The sequence below is a fragment of the Synchiropus splendidus genome, chromosome 3 (genome assembly GCF_027744825.2).
Source record: "Synchiropus splendidus isolate RoL2022-P1 chromosome 3, RoL_Sspl_1.0, whole genome shotgun sequence".
Lineage (NCBI taxonomy): Eukaryota > Metazoa > Chordata > Actinopteri > Syngnathiformes > Callionymidae > Synchiropus > Synchiropus splendidus.
The window spans coordinates 32,182,970-32,196,652 of NC_071336.1; the positions used below are offsets into that span (position 1 = coordinate 32,182,970).

The following is a 13,683-nucleotide window of genomic DNA, read 5'->3' on the forward strand; positions in this document are numbered from 1 at the left end:
CGTCAAAAGAGCCCTGAAGTAAAACACTTCTGGTTGAACATGGCAGAAGAAGCGGCTGAGAAAACAGATCCTGTAATTCTGTCTCGGTTCTCCTCGTTCCCATGAAAACCTGTGACACCATCCAAACACCACTTTGCTCTGAGAAACTCTTGGTTCATAAGACACCTGTGAAGACCTGTCCTCAGAGTAACTTTGAAGACCAGTATCCTTAATATGAAGGATGCTAAAGGATTGATCTGCACTCAACAGCCAAACACAAGTCATCAACGAAAACCGCATGGCAAGGAGAAAAGTAGACAAAGAACAATAGGAAGAAGGAAAAGAAGAAGCAGAAGAAAAATAAAAGTAAAAGAAGAAGAGCTAGAGGAACCAGAAGCTCATGATCATGAAGAACATGATTGAGAACATGAAGAGGGAATGAAAATGAGCAAGAGAAAGAAGAACACAAACAAGGGGTGGATTAAGATATCAAAAAGAAGGTTGTGGAGAAGGACAAGCATAATGAAGTGAACACAAGAACACAGAGAACCGGAAGAATAAGTAAAATAAGAAGAAAAATGAGAACATACAGACAAACATTAAATGAAGAAGGGGACAAAAATACAGAGGTAATGAAGAATAGGAACTAAGAAGAATAAGAGGAATAAAAAGGACAAGCATAACACGAACAACAACAAGAAGAAGAACAAGTCTAAGAAGAAGAACAAGAACAAGAAGCGATAGACAAACACATTAATAGGAACAAACAGTACAACACCAAGAAGGTCATGAAGAATAAGGACAGGAAATAAGAAGAATAAAAAGAAGGACAAGCAAAACATGAAGATGAAGAAGAACAAGAGGATCGAGTAGCAAAAAAAAAACAACAAGCCGAAGAACAAGAGTAAGAGGAACCGGATGATGAAGCACACAAAGAAGAACAAATACCATGAGAACAACAAGGCAATAATAATAGGGGAGAGGAAAGAGCAAGAAGAGAGAACAAAGAAAAAGAAGAGCAAAAAGAAGAAGTACAAGTAGAAAACAATGGTGATGAGAAACAGCATGAGAATCAAGCAGAAGAAAAACCATGAAAAGTAGCCAATGATGATGAATAAAAACTCTAAGAACAAAAGGAAGAACGGTGCAAGTACAAGACAAATACAAGAAGATGAGGAAGATGGCTTGAGTTTTGTCCCAAGTATATGGAACCAAAACGCCCTAAATGTGTGCTCGTCATCAAATGTCTCAACACGGGGCCAGATTTGGTGTTCAGGTGAACTTCTTGAAGGTAGCCTTTAAGGTATCTGTCACAGCATTCAGGGTACAACCATCTCATCTCACCCTCGTCTTCTAAAACCATCTGTACGTTCATGTGACGCAGCGCAGCTAACTACCGACACAAGCCAAAGACTGTCTCTGGAGCTTGCGCATTTTTCCCTAAACCTCAAACATCCATGCGATTCCTATACACTGCATGTCTTGTGCAGCGTCCAGCAGGGCCGGGATTCCAAACGGGCTGAGATCATGCTCCTGACACAAACCTACGATTCAGACAAACATCTGTCATCAAAATAACACACCAACGTACACAATTTTTTCTAGCCGCAGACGGGAATGTGGAACGCAGGAAGTTCCCCTCGGGGGCCAGAAGTTTAGCGCTACACTCTCTTTGTTGATTTAGAGCTCTGTTTTCCGACGTTAAAACAAGCCCAACATTCTTTGAAAAGGAGTTTGATTACATCTGAGAGAGGAGGTGATTAACATCTGGAAGCAGATGAGGAAACTTCGACCGGCGTCGCTTGACATTTGATACCAGCTGACTCATGTTCAGCGTGAGAGATAAAACACTAATTTCACTCCAGAACTAAATCAACTTTATTTGTGGTTGGAGTTTCTATTGGAAGATTCTTGACATCTGAAGTGGAACAAAGCAAACGCTATTAATCACCTGCCGAGGTTCATAATGGGCGGCTGACATCAACTCAAGAAGTCAATAGTGAGTCAAGAAACATAATTCACTTAAAGCTTCAAAATCATTTTCAAGAATAAGCATCACATGAGTGAATGGAAGAAAAACCCAAGCTCAAAAGGCTCAAGTGCCCTGTACAGGTCCAAGGTGAGACACTTCCCAAAGTGGTCAAGGATCTTGTTGGAGTTTGACAAAGGTACAGGGGAGACAAAAAACGAGCCCCCGCGCTGCACCATGGGAACCCTGCGATAGACTCAAATACCCGAGATATATATATATATATATATATATATATATATATATCCGAGGACCCGCACATTTCAGCATCTATGAAAATGTGCTGGTTGAATGAAGGGAAATGTTTCCTCTCCAGTGTGACGTTCAAAAGACGGGGTATATGTAGCACCTTATGTACACTATTTCACCGTGAACACTAATGTGGAGCACATGGCCATAAGAGGCAATATGTATTCCAAAAGACTTGGCATTATGTTAACAACCTAGCGAAACCTTACAGCGTAGCCCCATGGCGTCACTTTAACTACTGCCTACCGCATGCGGAAACGGGGAAAGGCCAAATGAAATGTGTCAACAGGCAATGTAGACGGCAGATTTTGCCTAAGTCCACTAGACATTAGTCAAAAGCTTTTAAGAGTGAACACAAGTGAACCAGGCTTTGGCCTCACAATTGAGTCAGCCAGGAGAGGAGGGCTACTTGGCTCAAGATGCAAGAAATGATGCGACGGGAGGAAGCAGTGCCTGGCTAATCCGCATCCCGGATGAAAACTACACAACAAAGAACACTATAGCGCAAACGGTTTTCAGAGGCATCAACAGCATTTGACAGAGAATACTATTCAGGACGGGTTGTCCTTGGTGACTGCTGAGATGGTGTCTTCTTTGTTGTAGAAGTAGTCGCTCTAAAACCACAGCTCTTCTCCTCCCAGCCTAAAGTGAGTACAGGAAAAATGGGCTCTGAAGACGTGATGCGACTCAGAGGGGGTTGAATCGGATCGAGCCCAGTGTGGACCACAGTGTGTCCGACAGAAAAGGTCTTTGGTGGGAGAGGAACCAAAGTGTCAAACACACAAAAGTTCAGTTTCCTCGATCAGTGAGTGGTACTCTGCCGCAACTGTCACAGACCAGGTCAGGTTTTGGTCCTGACAAGGACACACATGCTTTGCAACTTTACATTGTCCGTCTCTTTCATCTTTTTGTGATGATCACAGATACGATTTGACAGCGTGTCACAGTCGATTTTCTGTCCCAGCTTCAGCAACTTATTCAATGCTTATGTCCCCATGATGGCCACCATAGCTGCTAGCTGCTACCAGTAGCTTCATGAAGGGGGATATGAGTTGAGGTGTCGGAGCCCAAACCAGAGGACGAAGATTAAAGGGAACAAAGTCAGTGACTGATGAGGGAATAAACTGCCAGCTAAGAGTTTGTGAAAAAGGTCGTGAGGGTCGCTGTTGGGAAAGGAAAATGGGAACAGGAGAAGAAGCCAGTTAAAGTGGTCGAATGATGCAAAGTGGAATTCTTTGGACACGACTTCATTAAAGAAGGTGGAGTTCTCCAAGAAATCCCACAGGAGAATTCCTGGGAATCTTATTTGCCTTTCCTCCGTTCCATCCAAAACCTTCCAGAATACAAACTTAAAGCGAAAAAAAGCTTTCAGAGAAAAGTCCTCCGCGGTGGATGAAAAACAAATATTTGAACAGATGGGGACATTTTTATTTAGATTTTCTCGCTGTGCTGAAGTAACACAGAGCTCTGACGGAGGATTTATACCTCCATAAACGAGGGGAGGATGAAACTGGCAGAAAGGAAGACGGAGAGGAGAGGAAGTGAGATAAAGAGGAAGATTTGGGATAAGAGCGGCTTGGTATGTACACAACCACCGTGAAAGGAAATAAACACTTCTGAGACGCATCAGAACTCCAGCTTCAGACTGTACATGCTTCCACCTCATGACCACGCAGAGGTCAGCAGCAGCAACACCCTGCTAGTCAACATGTGGTCAGCACCACTGCGAGCCATGAGAGCGCCAGAAAGCATCACAAAGATCCAAAACGCCTTGAAACAAGTCCGATTCATCCCACATTTCCTTACAGTACACCTTTTTCACTTTCTATCTGACTTAAAACTAGAGCAGTCTTACTCAAAAAGTGGAGCAGGAGCGATGCCGGGGGGCACATGTGACCTCGGGGAACATGTGTTTTTCGCAGTACTAGAATAAAGTGTAATGTTAATAAAGTTATTCTTTATCTTTATTGTAAGTTGGTCTATATTACTTCCTCTTTTTCATTTTTTAAATGTTAATAGGGACACAATGTCATGCAGAGGGGTACTTAATAATTTCATAGACAAACGATACAAGTAGTTATGATCTAAAAAAAATAAAAAAGAACCAAAACATATCATTTAAATCTTGAATTGAACACACCACACACACATAAAGACTCTGTCCCACCAATGATCTTGAAGCTCATGATCTGCATGCTCATAGGCGATGAAAACAAAGAGCTCAATAGCTGGAAAACACAACATGGAGGTGGACGAGGTGGTGGTGGTCTGGGTGATTTTAATAGAAAAAAAAAAGAATAATCACAATAAGTAAATGACACCAAAAAATGCTGGTAGTGAAACAAGAGTAAAAGTTGCTTCCTTGTTTGTCAGTCAGCTGACATCTTGATTTGCTATATTTCGTTCCACGTCATGGTTCAAGTTGGGACGTTTTTTAACGTAAATATAAACAGTTAGAAATTTAGTAAACACGTTTAACATTTGTCACTGTTTTACAAGAGATAAGATAATCAGTTAAAACGCTACAAGTTTTCCATCCTTGTTGGGGAAGGGACAAAATCAGGATGACCACAGACTTATTATCGCTATGTCTGCATCAGGCTTAATTTACAACTGACTCAGCTAGTAATTAGAGCAATGAGCAAACCACAGCAACATCACCAGCAGTATAAATTGACAGAAGTATATTTTCTGGTTTGCCACTGCCCAAATCGGACCCTGGGGCCACACGTTGACCACCTCCACTACACTACAATGACACACTGTTGTACAGATAAGTTTAAACACCTCAGTTGGCTCGTGAAGCTGCAGAATGTCAACAACAATGAGCGAAGAATAAGGTGTGAACGTGTGCGACCTGACTTGATTCCTCATTAATGCCGGTAAATCTGAACCAGATGTTCAAATTCAGCTCTCAGATATGAACGAGGAGGAATTCCTGCCGTTCTTGAGACCTGCCTCCGCCGCACTAGGACCTGTCGGCATCATCGCGCGGCTGAGGAGCGAAGACGGATTTATTAGAAGCTGGAGAAGAGCCAAGCGACTTCCTGTGGCAGCAGAGTTGGGGAGGGGGTCTGAGTTCCCAAGCGGGATCTAACCTCCGGTGAGCCATGAATGCATCTGGAGCATTAACAACTCTTTATTGAATAAATCTGCACACAAATGACTGGGATTCTCGTCACACTCTGGAATGCTTAGAATGTCCCCACCCCACCTCCTGGAGGGTCTCTCCTCCGGCAAGACTGTGTGTTGTGATGAACACCGACGGGGTTAAACCGGGGAGGGTCGCATGAGGAATGTGAGCCCTGATGAAGGACACTTACAGGAATCGGTCCGTTTCCCGCAGAGAGATGTTTTTAAAGAGCTCCAAAGGCTGAATTTCAGCGTCCCGCACTCACAACATAAGAATTCTCTGAATCACGGACGGGAGGGTCGAGGTGGAGAAAAACAAACAATGGGAAAGTTCCCCTCACACCAGTCGTCTCCACTTCATGGATAATGGCCGACCAGCCTGATCTGGTTGGTTTTCAAGTGCTCATCCGGAATAGAGGCCTTGCCTTTTGGCTCAGCTCTTTTCAAATGATCAACCTTTAATACAACGAAAACTCTTCTGCAATCACCTACTTCCTCCCTTATCTGGGTCCAGTTGTGAGCAGAGGTAACGAGGCCCAGACGTCCCTCTCTGCAGAACCCTCTGGGGCCGTCAGGGACAAGCAGAGGACAATCTCACCAGCGAGTCTTAGGTCTGCCTCCTCTCAGTTGGAATGCTACACCTGTCCTGGAACATCTCAACTGGCTTCTCTCAATACGGAGGACTAGCAGTTTGACTCTCAGTGCCAGATTACCTTTGGGGAACACTTGAGTTGGCCACATGGATTTTGTTTTACGGGAGCTACCCAATCGACTGTTTTTTTGTGCTCCGTTGGTCTTCCCTCAATTGTGAACTAGACCCAATAATACCGCAGCTTCATTCTTCCAACGATCTGAGATTCAGAAGATCAAATCCTCAACGCAGATGCTTCAAGTGACGATTGACGATCTTGAGGGTTAAAAATACGATCAATTAAAATCCATATGTTTTATGAGTGTTTCAACAAAGCCTTGAGTACGAATAAAGATTTTGCTTTGGCTAACAACTGGAAAAGAAAAGGAAACTAGTGAATACATTGTCAGCACCGTTTCAAATCAAGAAAATCACGATATAGCTCAAAGAATAGACACATTTCTCAGTATAGGCTCAGATGTACAAGGTTAACCCATAGCCGCAGGGGCGTTACATAAACCTAACAACACGGGAGGCACAGATCGATCGGCCGACGGTTCCATCGTAGCCGATATCCTTCATTTTGCAGGATTAGATATCGGTCTGATCCTTTTTTGGTAACCGATCTTATTGCTGCGCACAGTGGCAAACAGTGCAGCAACTCAGGAACAATGTTTTAGAGTTGAAACAAGTCGTCTATTAAAGCTCAGTCAATGAAGCATAACATAAACAAACTTCATCAGACAAAACCGCCATCATACCGTTCCTCTGGACATGATGCATTTGCAGACGTGTCGTGAGGAGTTGCAGAGGATCAATATGCAAGATGAAAAAAAAGGACAAGGAGGAACCACAGTCAACTCCTTCAATACAACAAATCTCATTTGCCATTTCAATACCACCACCTGTGATGCAGCTGATCCTGCGATGTAATATGTATAGGCAGATATACATTTCAGACACGCTCACGGCCTGATAGAAACTTGAGGCCCTTATTTTTGAGTTGCATTGTTAGTTTATCCAAACTGTGAAGAGTTACTCAACGTCACATGGGGTTTGCCTAGATCCATGGTACCTTTACGACGGAACACGTTCTTGGACCTCCTTCCTTTAAAGCTGAAGCACTGACCAACATGTCTGAGTGAAGAGTCCTTATTCCTTAACAATTTCAGCTATGTTAAGACGGTTGAGAAAATTGTAAAAACTTGGTGTGGTGCACATGAACAGACGCTCACAAGATGGAGAGGTATTTAAGAATCCTGATGAAGTGCAGCTGAGCGTCGTCTCGCATTCATGCTGAGCTGCAGACGTGAGCAGATTACTGAGACGCTCAAATGATGAGCCGGATGCTCCCAGGAATGTGAAGACTGAGCCAAGCCAGCAGATCCAGACCGAGAAGAGGAAGGTCACAGGCTTAAAAAAAAAAACACACTCTTCCCTTCACCTGCAGCATCAGAGGAACCTCCCGGGAAATCCTTCTGCACCTCGGTTGTCATCATTTACATCTATCGGCAGCTGCACGCAGTTTATTAACAAGCTGTGAATCGCAATTAAAGTACTATTGTGCAGGGTGAGGGACGGGGAGCAAAGCAAATCAAGTCTGTCACAGTGATTTTCTCCACACCCCTAAAACACCTGAGGTCTCACATTACACTTGGTGACACAAAAATCATATTCTTACCTCGACTGCCACCCTCTTCATCCTGCAAGACAAGAAGAGCAAACAATGTTTATTTCCATTCACTTCATTTAAGCATTTAAATATTAAAGAATATGATGTCATTTTTTATACGGAAACATGGTGACTCATGATGAAAATACACCACAATGAATCAAGAAAATGTAAAAGGAAATGTGTTCTAAAATTGGTTCTACCTCCACTATTCATCATCCTCTAGTCACACCTTCATGAACCTCATGGGTTGTGTTTCCCTCTTCTTCACCTCCACTTCAAGCTTTGACAGACCCATTTCTGATCTCGTCCTTACACACTCGACTCACTCCCAGTGACAACCTCAGTACCTTCACCTCAGACTCCTCAGTCTTGAATACTAGTCCAGGACAGGATTTTTGATTTACGCATTAGCATTACTTATTATCATCTCAGTGTATTAGGTCACAATCGAAAATTATTCAACAGAATGACTTGCACATTGTTGTTTAGTTTTCTTTTATTATTATATTTATTATGATTTTTTTCCATTTATTTTTCATTGATTAATAAATCATATACTTTCTTATTTTTATTTTATTTTATTATTTTTTTGTCCTGGTCAGGGTTGTGGGCAGTGCCCACAGCCCATCCCATCGGTCACTGGGCGAGAGGGGGGAATACACCTTGAACAGGTCGCCCGTCCATCGCAGGGCATATTTATTGATATCTATTCACAATAATTAAACTGCAAGTAAAAGTCAAATTAAAAAAATATTTCAGTATTTTATCTGTTTTTTTCCATGCTATATAGTTATTTCTACAGTTTTAATATTATCTGAATTATAAGTAATCATTTCAAAATAATTTCATTATCTGACGGTCCCCTTACAACAGCAACCCTTGCGATTCTATTACTCCATTATACAGACTTTTCGGTGGTTAAGTTTTCCACGGCGTTGGTTAGTGAGTGTGTTTAAAATAACTAGACAAGTTACGAATGATTTTGGATAAGACTTTCAGGAAATCATTGTCACAAATCACAATGTGGAGAGTGATCCAGATCACTATCTGGATCCAGTATTTCATTACCATTGGGAGATTGACCAAAAGAGGTTTCTGTCCCAGAAGGCCTGAGTCTGAAGGCTGAGGTGGAAAAAAAGGACATCGCCTGAGGCGCAGAGGTGCGAGGCTGCACAGCAGGGGGCGAATCGGACTCAGGCCACCCGAGACAGAATCCGCAGTGTGAAAAGCCCCTCAGTCAAAATCTGAACTTGTCAAGTGATGCACAAGTTCTCAGCCACCCTCCTCAAATATCCTCCAACTGGACTCAGACTGAAAGTAATTGTGGGATTATTATGGGATTTCTTGACCCTCCAGAGTTTGCGCAAGTGAGGTCTGACCTCATGGACCTGATGAAGGGTTGAAAACACTCCAGAAAACAGTATTAGTGAGCAAGAGATGTCCTGCCAGAGAGCGTGGTGCCACTAATATTCCTGCCAAAGCTGTAAAGCAAAACTAACTTTTTAGGAAATCCATGCGTGCGGAGCGAAAAGGTCGTCTAAATACACATGAAAGGAAAGGAAACACGGCTGGTCCGGATTTATCACTTATGAAAACTCATAGACGGCGACGCACGATAAGGGGAGACAGAAGAAAGCTGCCGCCATGTTTACCTCCAGCTTCGCGCTCTTATTTCGGCTCCATTAGCGACGAGGGCTGTGACTTTCTAATCAAAGGCAAGATTAGGAGGGATGTTATCATGGGGGGACGCTGGCTCACATCCCAAGTGGGATCTGCTCTGTGTGACTCTCAATACCAGTGTAGATCATAGTGAAGCTGTTTCAGGTTGAATGCCTTGTACTGTAGGTAGGACGTCCTACTTTAGGAATGACACCACAGAGACAGGCGTTTAGGTAGTGAGGTGTCTAAATTGAAAAACATGAGTGACTGGACTTACAGCAGGATGCCCTAAATCATTAGTGCCCTAATTGTAGTGCCATCACACTGGCTTCCAGGAAAAGCCTGTTTCAGCCTGGTAATGTCACTGAATTAGGCAGAAATTTGCAGGTTGTTCTGCCTTTGTGGACCCGTGGATTTTCCATTGCAATCTCTTTCAGGCGAAAACTTATGGCTATCCACATCTAGTGACAATAGTCAGTAGTCACAAGTTCCTAGCTCAAAAGCCTGCTTGAGGAAGCCAGAATTTCCCTCCAGTGTAACTTTGCTGAACATGATTAAAAACAATTTGCCTACTCAAGCCTTCCAAGCGCTTGCTTCGTAGCAGGCATGTTCTTATGCCAACCAGTCCTCATCTCACCTTCAGAGAGTTGTGCACGGCAGATTCGGGCGGATAGACGATAAAGTGACGCAGCGTGAATCCAAAGCCTTGCGACGTCCGCCGGAGGTTGAGTGTCTTCGGGCCCGGCCAGGAGAAAGGCTCCTCGTCCACGCCGGGGGACGTCGTGGCGGACGCTTCGCTCTGATCCTGTACATCCTTCTGCTTCGCCTGAAACATGAGAACAACAATGCCAACTTTGGCATTCAAATCTAAAATGACTTGTGGCTGTAGACGAGTAGATCTTTGCAGGAAAATTTTTTTAGCATCAAATCACAAACATCTGTCGTTCCCAACTTTAAACATATAATGAGACATTTAATAAAACTTAGAGGAGCAAGTGGACGTCTTCTGGCAAGTGCTGTGATGCTCACACGGAGCATGTTTAAAACTCAGTCAGTGTGAACCACCAAAGAAAAGACAAGCTTCCACACTCACGTTGAGCACAGCATCCACCTAAACTAGCGTCTCTGGACATACAGAGGCAAAAGTTCTACTTGGTGTCTCTTTCCAATGACTGGGCTCACCCCAACTCAATGAAAAAAAACTCCAGACCCTCCGGAGAACACTGGTTTTGGTGACTTGTATCCATGTTCTGGTTCGTCAAATCACCATTTTCCAATGATCAATGCCCAGCGAACTGTTGACTGGGTTGGGTCTCCCCAGACCAACAGAGTGTGGGACCTAAAAGGCTAATATCATGACAATCACTGATTATGTTGCCTTTTTGCCCGGGAAAGGGGTCTTTGCAGTCACATGTAAAGACTACGTACCATAAAGTGGGACAAGAATAATATTTTAAACTGTGTTCTACTTCTACGTAAATACTGAATTAAACAAAGAGGAAAAAAAAATTCACAGTATAAAAATATAACAAGGACTCTGATACTAAATAACAGACAACACAGGTTTGACAGCAACTGGTCCCACCACGATTATGTCCTTCGGATATAATAGCCAAAAGGAAGCTACAAACATCACAGGGGATCTCAGACACGCTCTCTCATTCTCACTCACCATTTAACTCAAAAATAAAACACATTCCGCGACAAAAGAAAAGTTACATTGTTTCCTAAAACTACAGTACGGCACAAATACAAGACACAACAATTAAACTTATCAGAAATGCTCTTCAGGTACAGTGGGTTAGATCAGATCCAGACATCCCTGGTCTGCTCTTTTTATTCCGTCAAGATAACTCTCGCATGACAGCGTAAACTACAAGCCGGAGGTTCCAATAGCTCACATTATTTTGGGACAAAGGAGAAACATTCCCAGTCTGAACCACAGGATCACAATATCTGCCGACTTCATCATCACTGACGCCACGTCACGCGACAGCACATGTGGCTCCAGTTACAGAACATTTGATGGTTTGCGAAGGCGATTTGGCGCGTTAGCATGACGGCCGGCTTATCTTCCACATTCCAACTGTGACTGACACACAGACGACGACATTCTATTATTTTTTAAAAGGTCTGGCTCTTGGCTGTGTAACTGAGACACGTGTGTACAGCGTCCCGACCAGAACCAGCAGTGTTTACATTGACAGGCTTGGTAACTACGGGTGAGTCAGCCCAGACTGAAGTCATGAAGAGGGAAAAACAGCACGTGCAGCGAGCGTGGAAGCGATGACGTCTACCACCCAGCAGGGAAATCATTGTAGAGGCTTTCTGAGGGACAAATGTGAAGATGTCTTTTTACCTGTCTAGGTAATTGAAGGGTGGGCCGTGGGGGCTGCAGTTGAAGTGAAGGAGCTGAGACTTCCCTTCTCTAGCTCTTGTAGGTGAATTCCGACCAGAGTTTCCTACAGTGCGACTAAGTTAAGGAAGTAGACAACAACCTTGACAACAACAGTTCCCTGCCACAACAACGGTCAGGGTTGTGGCAGCAGCAACAGATCTGTCGCAAACATCAGCACATCTTCAGCACCTATTACATTATAATGCACAGCACTTTATCGCAGATTACAGGACAGAAGCATGGACATGAGGCGAGACAACGGAGTCTGTTGAAAAGCATAGTATATGGAGAAAACTTCAATTTTCAGACCAGAATCCAAGAAGAATTCAAATGCCTGCAGCGTCTTGATTCGTCCTTGTAGCTTCTCACACTTCCTGCTAATTGTGACAATGCTGACGCAAAGCTACAAACACTCACTCTTGTTCTCACTCATCGTCGAACACCCCCACAATCTATTCCCAAAATAAAACTGACAGGAGACAGCCAGTGACGTTACAAACACAACTGTGTTCCACAGAGAACAACCTTAATAATCAGTTTGCTTTCTTCGTTTCTTCGAGTGACACAGCGCCACTTACAGGATTGGAGTGTGCACTACAATATTTTCAAGTTCTATGTCATATGTGCTTCGCCCTCTTACGGCCTACACAATTTGTTAATCGGCCTTTATTATTGGTTAGTCCACATCAAGATGTGGATTGGATTAACCAATAGCAAAGGGCGTTTGAGTCCAGCACATAGAATTGATGTTACATTAAGTAACCACAATTTGTTTCCCCTTGATCGTCTAAGTACCACGCCGAAGTTTTCAAGCGACTGTTGCAGACTCCCTGAACTTAAACTCCAGAGTCTAAACGTGAAACATCAAATTCTATTGACAGCATTGAGGTTGAGAGATGCGACATTGGGTTACAGCAGACACCCTAGTCTGACTCCTAATGATGAACAGTGACCAGTACCGTCAACAAAAGACCAGCACAGATCCTTACAAACATTGAGCTCAAATCTTCCCACAGCTACCCAAACACTTGAGAGCCAAGAACAACGACATCACATTTCTCTCGGGTGGAGCGAATGCAGAGGTCTTCTGAGATGGAGAAGGGTGTGGGATCTGCAACTGTGACAGCCACTCACCAATAATATGAGCAGGAAGTGTGTCATACAGTAAGAGTCAGGAGGAGCTGACGCACAGCTGCGAGTTGAAGACTAAAAGTTTAATGAGGATTACATAATAGCGGAGTGGATTCACACACCAAACACAGAGGTGCAGTCCCTCATACATGTTCATGTTCATGTCAGGACACAATATTTACTCTCAGCTCAGCGACTCCTGCTCTGCAATATTTACAAACACTTCCTGTATTTTTTTACTTTTTACTTTATTTACAACTTTCACCCTTTAAAATGTTTATATTGATCAGTTAAACACGCATTTTAACAAACCTGTTTTCATGTTTCTCCCATGTTTTCTCAAGAAAAAAAACACTTTACTTTGTGGTCTGACTTTTCAGAGAACAAGGAAGCTCTGTGTGCTATCATGGCTTACTTAAGACCTTGTGAACAAACATTCCTCAGAAATCACATTGTATAACAATCTTCATGAGGGTGAGGCAAAAAGAGGCTCAAAGACATTCTTCCACAACCTTCAACGTTTCATTCGCCCCCTTCCCAGATATCTGGACTCAATGAACCAATATTTAGGGAAATTATTTAGTTTATCCTGAAGACTACCTGGATTTTGGTGCTGCAGGGATTTCATCTCAACTGTTTTGGGTATGCAGCTAAATCCTTGTCAGTTGACTTGCTTCTCACCAAAGAAAGAGCTCCGACCAAGATTTTGGCGACCAATCCATGGCTTCACCCAACCACTGCACTTGTTTTTACACGATGTGGCTTATGGAAGGAAACATCACAGCAGGCGGGACATGTGA

General features: G+C 43.3%; 1 protein-coding gene across 5 annotated transcripts in view; it reads right to left on the reverse strand.

Annotated features, from left to right (window-relative positions):
- LOC128756479 (rho GTPase-activating protein 21-like) overlaps nt 1-13,683 on the reverse strand; it is an 82,015-nt gene that overhangs the window by 30,442 nt on the left and 37,890 nt on the right. For 3 of the 5 annotated variants that reach the window (XM_053861030.1, XM_053861029.1, XM_053861031.1), the window contains 2 exons: nt 9,992-10,180; nt 7,702-7,723 (listed from right to left, as the gene is read on the reverse strand). The exons of the other annotated variants lie outside the window; for them this stretch is intronic. In XM_053861030.1, the coding sequence (XP_053717005.1) occupies nt 7,702-7,723; nt 9,992-10,180 (211 nt within the window). The remainder of the gene's footprint in view (nt 1-7,701; nt 7,724-9,991; nt 10,181-13,683) is intronic. 5 annotated transcript variants of the gene reach the window in all.